The sequence below is a fragment of the Bactrocera dorsalis genome, chromosome 6 (genome assembly GCF_023373825.1).
Source record: "Bactrocera dorsalis isolate Fly_Bdor chromosome 6, ASM2337382v1, whole genome shotgun sequence".
Classification (NCBI taxonomy): domain Eukaryota; kingdom Metazoa; phylum Arthropoda; class Insecta; order Diptera; family Tephritidae; genus Bactrocera; species Bactrocera dorsalis.
Window position 1 is genome coordinate 19,920,746 of NC_064308.1, and position 11,688 is coordinate 19,932,433.

Below are 11,688 nucleotides of genomic sequence, written 5' to 3' on the forward strand. Positions count from 1 at the left end.
TCATTGAAATTCACGGAAATGGAATTGAACATCTCCAAAACATCGATTTATCGCATTTTTACTGAACATTTGTGCTTACAAAAGGTGTGTGCACGGTTTGTTCCACACAAATTGACTGACAGAACAAAAACTTCCTTTACGATATTGTGACTGGTGACGAAACGTGGTGTTTCCAATATGATCCCGGAACGCAACGCCAGAGTGCTGAAGGGAAGGCACCGGAGTGGGGAGGTCATACGCAGAATCATTGCACGCAGGACGCATATTGGATATTTCGAGGTCTATTCTGGATAAGTAGGAGGTTAACCTGCTAGATTATCCAGAACGAAGCTGCAACTCGAGCTCTTCATCTGCAATGGGTGGCGGTTTGACTTCGAGTACGCCGTTCACTGGAAGGGAGTCGATAAAGGTGTTAATGATTCCACTATGAAAAGCGAAAGCACCCTAGAAGGTATTGCTTGGAGATTACTTCGTTATGCTACTTAACTGGGAGCATGGGGGGACACTAAGCAGGTGTTCGATAGGATAGGGCATCCTATCGTAGTTCGCAGTGCAGTGTTCTGTCAAGTCTGAAGCTTCCTCGTATAAGTTTCACATCATCCAGGCGACCATATTGGTCCGTCATAGTTAAGGACCGGATGGCCGATTGCCTCGTAAGTTGCCAACGAAGTTTCTTTGTCCATTCCTTATATAATGCCGGCTAGCGATTTGAGAATTTTGTTGCGCCTCTGTACTGTGGCGATAATGGCGATCGTATGAGGAGTACAGACTGTCAAAAGTCACACCTAAAATTTTAGAATTATTGACAGTCGGAATTTTAATGTCACGTTTAACGTCATATTAAGGTCAAGTCAGTACTCCTTTCTCCAGTTTGTAAATATGTTCGCTGTGGATTTAGTGGGGGAGATTGTGAAGTTCCACACAGCGAGGAAGCTAGAAAGGTCGGAGAGATAGTCGTTTACCTTTGAACGCATGCCATCGATTCCATTGCCCGACGTCAATATCGTGTAGTCATCAGCGTACAAGGTGATAAAAATTCCCTCTGATGGAAGGGGAAGTTTCGAGATGTAGAAGTGGAGAGGACAGCACGATGTGGAATCCCTTGTTTAATTCTTCTCTGTTTTGAGCTTTTACCTGGAAATGGTACGGATGATTGACGATTGCACAGGTAGTTCATGGTCACCTCTTCAGGGAGTTCATGGTCACCTCAGAGGGAGCGTAGTTTTTTCGATGTCCTCAAGTAGCGTTATGTTGTTGACTGTGTCAAAGTATAAAGCTGCGAGGTTCGTTTCTGGTTAATGCCACGAATTATTGGGTGTTGGGGCGTGGTGGTACTGTGCACTTTTTTGAAAGCCATTTTGGTTGTTTGCTAGGATCAGGTGGTGTGTGAAGGTCGGGAGTAATAAATCCTCAAGTGTCTTCGCTACTGTGGAGAAGAGAGTTATCGGACGATAGGACTCTCCTTTGTTGGCGAGTTTCCCAGGTTCCAGCAATGGGACCAATCTTCCGATTTTCCACACATCGGGTATTTGAAGAGTAGGCAACGACAAGTTGAGAACCTTATATGTATTATCCACTATTTATACACTTACCTTTCACTACATTGTTTCTACATATTTATTTTATATTTATTATTTATTTTTTTACAATAATTTCATTAAATGCACAATAACAAAAGTGTTACGTGTTGACAAATAATAATTTGTTCCATAGTTATAACTTAGCAAACGGATAACGGTGTTTAACCGACCAGGGTTATTTTTTTGAAGTGCTGCCGAAGACCGCCAAAACAGAAAGAAGGGAAACTTGAGTGTACCATCCCACGATCTCAGGGTTAAAACTGGTATGGTTGGATAGGGCTAATGCTCCAGATGAAGAAAATATACAATTAAAGACGCCGAAAAGATAGGTTCGAAATATTTGAATTCAAAGTTGAAAATTTCGCAAATTTTACTTTGCAATTTCTAGATTTATATTTTTTTTTTTCATATTATCCACTTTTTATACACTTACGCTTCACTTTAATATTTCTACGAATTTATTTTAGATAAGTCTTTTTTCACAAATTTCACTGCGTGCACAATAACATAAGTGTTGTTCTGTGTTGGCAAATAATAAGTGTTACCATATTCAAACGATTGAAAACAATATAAATAAATAAAAAAAAAACTCAAATGCAGGGGAAAAAATAACCCTGGCCGATCCACCACCGGAGCGTGTCAAGTTTTTTTTTCGAGTAAAACTAATTTTAGCGTTACTATAAAATAAATATGTACAAACAATGTAGTGAAATGTAAGTATAAAAAGTGCATAATATGAAAGAAAGAGTTACTATAAATCGAGAATTTGCAAATAAAATTTGCGAAATTTTCCACTTTAAATGCAAATCTCGAAAACTATAAGTTTGCGGCGGCTATAATTATATATATTCTTAATCTGGAGCATCAGCTCTATCCAACCATAACCCTGAAATCGTGGGATGGTATACTAAAGTCGGCCCCAGAAAGAAGTCGGACTCAAATGAATTAATGTCTACCCTGGTGTTGGATCGGTCAGAGTTATTTGTTTGAAGCCTGGCCAAAGGTCCCCAATGTAAAAAGGAGTTTTACGCGAAAAAGTTATTTGACACACCCCAATAGCGGGTAATAAGAAGATAGACAACTCCAAAAATCCTTTTTTGGGTATAATTTATTTTTTTATTTCTTTTAGTTCATTTACCATTTGGGTATATATTTTTTTCTTAGTTTTTTTTAGTTCATTTACCGTTAAAAAACCAACTTGAATTCAACACCAGGATTTCTCAAGTAAAGGATAGTACTGAAAGAAGTTTTATGCCTTTGGGGGTATAATCTTACTTCCTATTTTATTTTTGTTCGTTTGCAAAATATATTAGTATGGTAACTCTGATTATTTGACAGACTACAACCCTTCAGTTTTTACATAAATAGAATTGAACAATAAGTTGCATTTTTGCACTATATGCTTTAAAATAAATATGTACAAACGAATTAGTGAAGTATTAGTGGGTATAAAAAAATTCCTACTTCTAATAGCGGTAATTTTCAACTTATTATATCGCACTTGTTACGTTTAAGTGTAACAACTCAAAATTTCCAAATTTTAGTTTTTTGCGAGAAAATAATGTGCAGTGGTCATCTCTACCCACTGTAAAATCGTTCAGTGATTTGTCTAGTCTTTCGTTAAAAAAACCGTTATGACTCTCTCTTTGTATTCAGAATGACTTCTTTCGACTCAACTAAAGAGTTACATTTTTAGTTGTCTCCAAGTGTTTTATCAAATTGGTTCGTTAGTGTATCACATAAAGTGTAACATTTTGAATTGTTACACAGAGACAACTCAAAATAATACCACTATGTATATAAAAAAATTTCAGGAAAAGAGTAATAACTCAAAAATTTGTTATTTTCGTGCAAATACTAAACAAATAAAAATGAAAGAACGGTTATATTATTTTTAATGATATTTTCGTGCAATTACATTGTTTTTTCTGTGTAATATATTATTAACACATTGACGGACAGTAGGAACAAGTAAAGTTCGAAAATTGACACTATGCCGCAGTGTCTGTAAACGACCTTTTCGTTTTAGACGGCTGTCGCCGTCATGCCACATAGTGAACTTCGCTTTGACGGCTATAGACGCAAGTGTCCGTCAACGTGTTAATATTTACGGAAACAGTTTTTCGTCTCTACTGAAAGTGTTCAAATTTTGAGTTGTTACACTTTAACGTAACAAGTGCGATATGTTCTTAATCTGGAGCATTTCCTCTATCCAGCCATACTACTTTTAACCCTGAAATGGTAGGATGGTATACTAAAGTTTCCCCTAGCTTACTCCCGTCGAGCCAAGATGCTTTAGTATCAGCATATTGATTCCTTCAGGGCCAATCGAGTTGGGCGATGTTGCCTTTTTGTTGGCACTTGGAACTTCCTCATCGGTGAAAGTTAATGGTGCGCAGTCTTGTTGCATTTTGCGCAACTATCGGATAACACATCGTTTGGCTTTGTCTACCGTAATGTGCAGTGTAAATTGCCGGCTAAAATAGCTCGCGTACTTCGAGTCTGAAGTGGCATGGCCATTGAATTCAACTTCAACTCGGTCATCATGTCTCTTCGGATTAGACAAAGCCTTGACAGGAGTCCAAATATTACTCACACCGATGGAAAGGTTACAGGACTTCAAGTACTTTATCCATTTTGTTCGCTTGTATACAATTTGCCGAAACTCTAAATTGAGAACCCTTAATCGGTGATAACCGGGATCGGCATGACGTACCAAGTACCAAACGATTTTCACCACGAAGTAGCGCACCTATGTTCGGCGATATCCTGTAGGGCAATATATAACTGGAGGATATATATATTAAATATTTCGAGCTTGGCATCGCCAGACCGGTTAGCTATACCCTGACATTCTAGGGTAATATCCCTGCGGTCGATGTCTTCATCGATTAGACGATATTGCACAGTGTTGTGCATTATGAAGCTGAGCTACCATCATACTCATCATATTATAATGGGGAAAACTTTAGTATACCGTCTCAGGATTTCGAGAATAAAATGGGAATGGTCGGATAGAGGAGGTTCTCCAGATCAAGAATGTGTGCAGTTATAGCCGCAGGAAACTTACAGTTTTCGAGATATTTACGTTTAAAGTTGAAAATCGTCACTATTTGAATTACATATTTTTTCGATTTAAAATTAATTTAACACTTATATTTTTCATTTTTATGTTCACCATTACTTCATTACACCGTTTGTACACATTTTTTACATTATATAATGCAGAAATAGTTTTATTTAACTTATTGTTCAAATCTATTTACTTAACAATAACGAAAAAGCTACAAACTGTCAAATAATCAGAGTTACCATACTAATATATTTTTAATTTTAAATCGAAAAAATACGTAATTTAAATAGTGGTAATTATCAACTTTAACTCGGTATAACGGAACTGTGGGACGGCATTTCGAACTCCTTACGTACAGCTGCAACCGAAACCATTGGTTTTCGGAAAACGAAAAAGAACAGCTGGTACGACGAGGAGTGCCGTGTCGCAGCGGAGAGAAAACAGATTGCCTACCTCGCAATGTTACAATCGACCACAACACGTGCGGGATGGGATAGGTACCGAGAGTTAAAGAGGGAAGCGAGATTCCCCAATCGATTACGATGGAGCAGACGTTCGATTGCCTGACCAATTACCCGTCTGAAGCGAGCTATTCAAACACGCACGGAACTGATAAGGAGCATGCATCTGCTTCTTTGTAAAATATGGTCGAATGAAAGCATGCCCAACGATTGGAATTTAGGTGTGCTCTGCTCAATTCACAAAAAGGGAGACCCCACAGTCTGCGCCAACTACCGTGGGATAAGTCTCCTCAACATCGCATATAAGGTTCTGTCGAGCGTATTGTGTGAAAGATTAAAGCCCACCGTCAACAAACTGAATAGACCTTATCAGTGTGGCTTTAGACCTGGCAAATTAACAACCGATCAGATATTCACCATGCGCCAAATTTTGGAAAAGACCCGTGAAAGGAGAATCGACACACACCACCTCTTCGTCGATTTCCAAGCAGCTTTCGGCTGCACGAAAACGAGCTGCCATTATGCCGCGATGTCTGAATTTGGTATCCCCGCAAAACTAATACAGCTGTGTAGACTGACGTTGAGTAACACCAAAACCTTCGTCAGGATCGGGAAAGACCTCTCCGAGCCGTTCGATACCAAACGAGGTTTCAGACAAGGCTACTCTTTATCGTGCGACTTCTTCAATCTTCGAGGTGCAGAACTCAATGGAGCAGGTACAATCTTTTATAAGAGTATGCAGCTGCTGGCGTATTCCGATGATATTGATACCATCGGTCTCAACACACGCGCCGTTAGTTCTGCTTTCTCCAGACTGGACAAGGAAGCAAAGCAAGCTCTCACGTCACTGTTGGCAGTCATAACTTCGAAGTCTTAGATACTTTCGTTTATCTTGTAACCAGTGCAAACACCACCAACAATGTCAGCCTGGAAATCCAACGCAGGATAACTCTCTCCAACAGGTGCTACTTCGGACGAAGTAGGCAATTGAAAAATAAAGTCCTCTCTCGACGAACAATAATCGTGTAAGCGGTATCTACGCCAATAAAGAAGAAGAATTAGCAACTTTAAACGCAAATATCTCGAAAACTATAACTTTCCTACCTATATATTCTTGATCTGGAGAACCTCCTCTAACCGACCATACCCTTTTTATTCTCGAAATTCTGGGACGGTGTTGTAAAGCCGACCGTTATTTTGTAAAAAAATATAATATGTGTAGAACCGAATTTGTGGATTTAAAAGCAAAAAATATAAGTGTAAAATTCATTAAAAATCGGAGAAACACGCATTTTAAATAGTTGAAGTTTTGCAAATTAAATGCAAATATCTCAAAAATCATATGTCAGCGGCAAATATATATGTATATTTTTTTCAAGATCTGGAGCACTTTCTCTACTCGTACATATCCATTTTAACCCCGAATCGGGGTATTCTAAATCCCATATTTATGCTATATATGTATATATAAATGATCAGAATAACGAGACGAGTTGGAATCCGGGTGACTGTCTGTCCGTTCGTCCGTCCCTGCAAGCTGTTACTTGAGTAAAAATTTAGACATTTTAATGAAACTTATTTTACGGGTTTCTGTACAGTTCACAAAACGCTCATTAATCGAAAACTTATAAAGTGTCATAACTAAGGACTAAATTAAGATATAAAACTCTAAGTTGGCAAAAATCTAACATAGAAAAAATTTTTAAGAAGTGGGCGTGGCCCCTCCCTCTAATAAGTTTAATTTACATATCTTCTAAACCTGTAAAGCTAGAACCACCAAATTCGCGAAGCCCAAATATTATAAGTACTTCTACCAACAGTGTGAAAATAGATAAAGTCGGAAGATAGCCCCGCTCACTCCCCATATAACGGCACTGTTGAAAAGTACTAAAGGCGCAATAAATCCATAACTAAATACGCCAAATCGGACAAAGTCCACGCCTACTTCCCATATAACACAATTTTAAATTTCCCTTGATTCTTTAATTTTCCAGTACACAAATCGCAGTTAAGAAAACAGTATTAAACTTTGCACGAATGATGTCTTTAGTGTATGGCACTTTATGACCATAAATAGTTCAAATCCAACTAGAACCGAATATTTGGACCATGCTACCTACAGTTGACTTTTGATATACACCCAACTTATTTTTTACACGTTTTCTTTTTACACGGATTTGAAGTTACACGGTTGAGAAAAATTTTTTATTTGTAAAAAATTTTTAATCTACTACGGTTTTTAAATCATTGTCTTGTAATTATGTTTGTTTTTACCACACTTAGCACCATTGCTGAAATGAAGATACATAGTAGTAACTGGAAAATCCCCTTATTCTATAACTCTTATCTACACATTTTGTTCGCATGATATTTACATTGCTGAAATGGATATCTCCAGCGAATATGCCGACTTTAGTCCAGTTCGTCACAAACAATGGCGCTTGATATCAAATAATAATAATAATTATGTACCATGTTAATAGTTTTTCGTTATTTCTATTCTAATTTTTCTGTTCTTAGTTCTGGATTAACAGATTTCTTTTGTTTTTTGCTTAATCTACCAATTCTTCACCTGTATCAATTATGTATTTTAAGTTTTAATGCTCAATAAAATGTCATATGAACATACAATTTGTATGCACGTCCGAAATTTTATAGTTTTCAACATTTTTTACACGGTTTTTCGAAGTAAATATAGCTCTTTATTTAATCTTACACGGTTTTCAGATGACATGGAACGTATCCCCCCTTTTTCTATACGTATAAAAAAAGAGTTAAATAATTAATACTCAACGATCCAAACGAAATAAGATCGCCGAAAAAACAGCGCTTGGCCGGGTCAATTACGGTGCGTAGAACCGGCTGTAATGGGAATTGATCGATTCTTCAATAAGCTCCTAATATGCTATATACAATAGGACATTTCAAACTTCGAGTTAATTTTGTACCGCATATACCTACTAATGTGTAAGTTATCTCAAGGAAAATATGAGAGCGTGTTTTACTAAGATTTACTGATCTAAACGGGGTTAGATCTCCGACATAACTGCTCTTGACCTGATAAAATCCGAGTCAATTCCGGTGCGTAGAACCAGCTGTCGTGGGAATTGTATGAGTATGCTCCAGTCTTGAAACCTTCTGTTAGTCGCCGCATCTATTTGTAGAATTTTCGAGCATTACCTCTCTCGGCTAGCTTGTCAAGCTACTCATACTCGATCAGCTTATACAAGGGGAACTTGTTACTCACGTTACTCTGTATCAAAGCACAGCACTAAGATGGCTCGACTATGTAACGAAAATGGACAACAACAGAACGCAGAAGATAGTTGTAGAGACCACAACATTCACCACTAAAGCAAGGAGAAGACAGTGATCAAGATGTATTGTTTAACATTGTTTGTAAGAAGACATGAGGAAGTTTGGCATATATAATTATAAAGAAACGATAAAATACCGAAAACCCCACCCCCCGTGTTGCCTCTATTTACTTTCCAAAGTGCAGGGGATCTACCCAATTTCGTTACTATAGTTCTGTCTCAGACGCTTTGAAAACCTTCCCTAGCCTTATGATTATATAAGCCCGCTTTATATCGAGAAAAATAAAGCCTTTACATATAAGTGCTCCTTCCAGCCAGCATAAGCACCCTTTATAAATTCATTATATACACACAACTCTGATTCGCTTGAAATATTGCAAACAGCTTTTAGGTAAAAAAATTATATTGTGCATAAGTATGAAAATAAGCAAATAATTTGTAAAATTTCTCGTAGAAACATTTTATCTATAGTTATGCGGTACATAATAAATAAAAAAAAAAACGTTCCATGAAATATAGAAGCAAACAATTAAATGTAAATTACCATATTTTTCGCAGATTACATTAGCTGAAAGAATGTATATTAAAGTCACTCAAAGTAAGCTGAACATTACATCATCAAAACTATTATTCGGATTTCATCGCCTGGCTGGCAACACTACAAGACGAGCTTTAATCACAGCTAAAAGTTGTTTGGTCCAGTGGTTATGTCACATAATAAGCTCAATAGATAGCTTTGTAAAAATATTTGCGTGAATGTCACGTGACAAACATTTTCAAATACATTATTATCAAATAATAAATTAATATTAGTGGTGAAAATATATGCTATGAGGAAAAGAATGATATTATCTTCGACTGTGAATGTGTTTGAGTCACCCTGCGAACATACGACTAAAAATCTTGAATTAAATGATCAAACAAGTTCAGAGTCTAAAATAGCTATTGACAGCGCCACTGAACGTAGCAGCGGACGACGAGAGATCGAAGGCAGCTATGCTCGCTATAATAAAAGTAAAAACGAAGTTTATCAACATTGCAATTTTTGCCTTGATAACTCAAGGCTTCAGGCTGACTCCTTCCCGATAACTCGATTAAAATTGCCCATAAATCATCTAATTAATGGGACATGGCAGAAATCAATTCAACTAGAAATTGCAACCAACAGCTCACATATAACACAAAATCTACGTTGCAGTCCACAACATACAGAAGCTGATGTTTATTCCGGTATCGTTGAGCAGGTACATCATGATAACAGTTTTTTTATCAAATCGAGACTATTTTTGTCAGATTTGCAAAGTTTGAAATTCTCAAATGAGTTTACTTCAGTATATAATGAAACAATAAGCACAAGTTGGAGATATGATTATAATAGCAGTATCAATAGGTTGCATGCATTTGACGAAAATTCTAATGCAAACAAACAAACTTGTGCCAATGATGTGTCTTCTGGTGGTTTTCATCAAACCTGTTGTGTTTCGTTAGTTTCTGGAAAAGCCGAAGTCAGGAGAGGTAAAACAAACGAAATTAACAATAAAGATTTAAGAAAAATACGAACTGGTGTAACAGGTGCGAATGGAATACTTAACACCAATACTATTCATTATATACTGTTGATATTATTATCACTGTCACAAGTCCGTTGGACGCATGCTCTACTGTTAGTCGAATCGAAATATGTGAGCCCTACTGATGACGATTACATAGCTGATAGTAGCAATTATAATCCATATATGAACAGTAGCATTCCTAGCGAAAGCAGTAATCGGATTAGAGTAAAGCCTGGAATGGTCGTTGGAGGAGTTATTGGTGGTATTTCGGCATTGGGCTCCAGTGGTTATATGGATAAAATGAAAATGAACAATTTGGAAAGGAGCGTTGCTGCAGTGTTAAAAAAAGTTGCCTACGGTACAACGTCAACTACAAAGCGCAGCATTCCTGACAAAAGTTTCTTGCCACGTTTAACAACGATTGCCACACCATTGCTGACGACGTTACGGTAAGTCCTTACATACAATGTCTATGTATATATTATGCAAACCGAATATTCTTGAAGAAATGTAAATAATTAAGGCGATAAATTGACTTTAATGCAGAGTTGCAAATAATGCATCAACAAATAAGTGGATTAATAATAATGTTTTAATAACAATATATTGGGTAGTCGACAAAATCTTTTCGTATTTCTAATTAAACTTCAACTTATTTTTTTATAATTGCGCTATCATATAAATGAACAAATATATATCATTTTGGTCGACCGCTTTTGACATTTTTCCGCCAGACATTGCATCAGTGTAAATCGAAATTATGGCTTGCGTGGCATTCTTCCCTTTTTATACAAAAATTTCAAAACATACCGAATTTCTTCATTATTTTCACTCATTCATTTTTGAACAGCTGTGACTTCTTTTCAACTTCCCCGAATTCAATTTTTTTCGTTTGGTTAAATGAAGTTTAAAACTCACCTTTCCAATACTATATGGTATGACACAATGTGATTGGTAGCACTGGAGATATAGGACTGCAACAATATCTATCAACAAAATGCGAAACGTTTTTCGACTATTCTAATTTATTTTTAAACTTAATCCAAAATTCTGAACTAAAAAAATAATATTTTTATAAAAAAATATTTAAAAAATATTTTATAATATTTTTTAATATTTTTATTTTTTTTTATTTATAAAATTAAATTGTTTTCGTTCTATCATTTGGAATTAAATCTCGCACAGAGCCATAATATTTAATAGTGTAGAGTTATAGTCGTCACACTGTCACATTTAAACAATTTATTTTGTAATTCCTAATATTAAATTTTATATATTTATAATTTATTATTATCAAACATACCGGATTTTGAATCTTTTAATACCAAGAAATAGAATAAAGAAAAGCAGATTTACTTTCTGATCAAAGATCTAAAAAAAATTTCAATCCAATAATTGTGAGTAAAAAATTCGTAACCCTGGTTTACTGCAGTATAATATTTTGCAGGTATGCCGAAAAATTATCGCAGCAACAGCAAATAAATCATCATCATAGAAACTATGAGTTGGATTTGGAACGTGATCATGCATTGCCCACTTCGGCGCCCAATGCGGACATATTGAAAAGTAACAGTAATCCAACTTATCCTAATCCGAATAGGCATCACAACCATGAACGCGAGCGCCATAGACATGTGATGAACTCTACACCTTCGCCTTCAAGTAATTGTTACTAACATTTCTTTATTTCGTTTTATCCAACTT

At 36.2% G+C, this 11,688-nt stretch overlaps 2 protein-coding genes across 6 annotated transcripts in view; one reads left to right on the forward strand and one right to left on the reverse strand.

Annotated features, from left to right (window-relative positions):
• Nucleotides 1–11,688, reverse strand: part of LOC125779314 (uncharacterized) — a 280,552-nt gene that overhangs the window by 158,573 nt on the left and 110,291 nt on the right. The window lies entirely within an intron of this gene.
• Nucleotides 1–11,688, forward strand: part of LOC105226690 (hypothetical protein) — a 63,403-nt gene that overhangs the window by 45,579 nt on the left and 6,136 nt on the right. For 2 of the 5 annotated variants that reach the window (XM_049460060.1, XM_049460058.1), the window contains exons 2-3: nt 8,990–10,433; nt 11,432–11,646. In XM_049460060.1, coding sequence (XP_049316017.1) covers nt 9,262–10,433; nt 11,432–11,646 — 1,387 coding nt within the window. In that variant the 5' untranslated portion in view covers nt 8,990–9,261. Of the gene's footprint in view, nt 1–8,989; nt 10,434–11,416; nt 11,647–11,688 lie in introns of all 5 variants that reach the window. The other 3 variants (XM_049460059.1, XM_049460057.1, XM_049460061.1) reach the window with 2 other exon arrangements.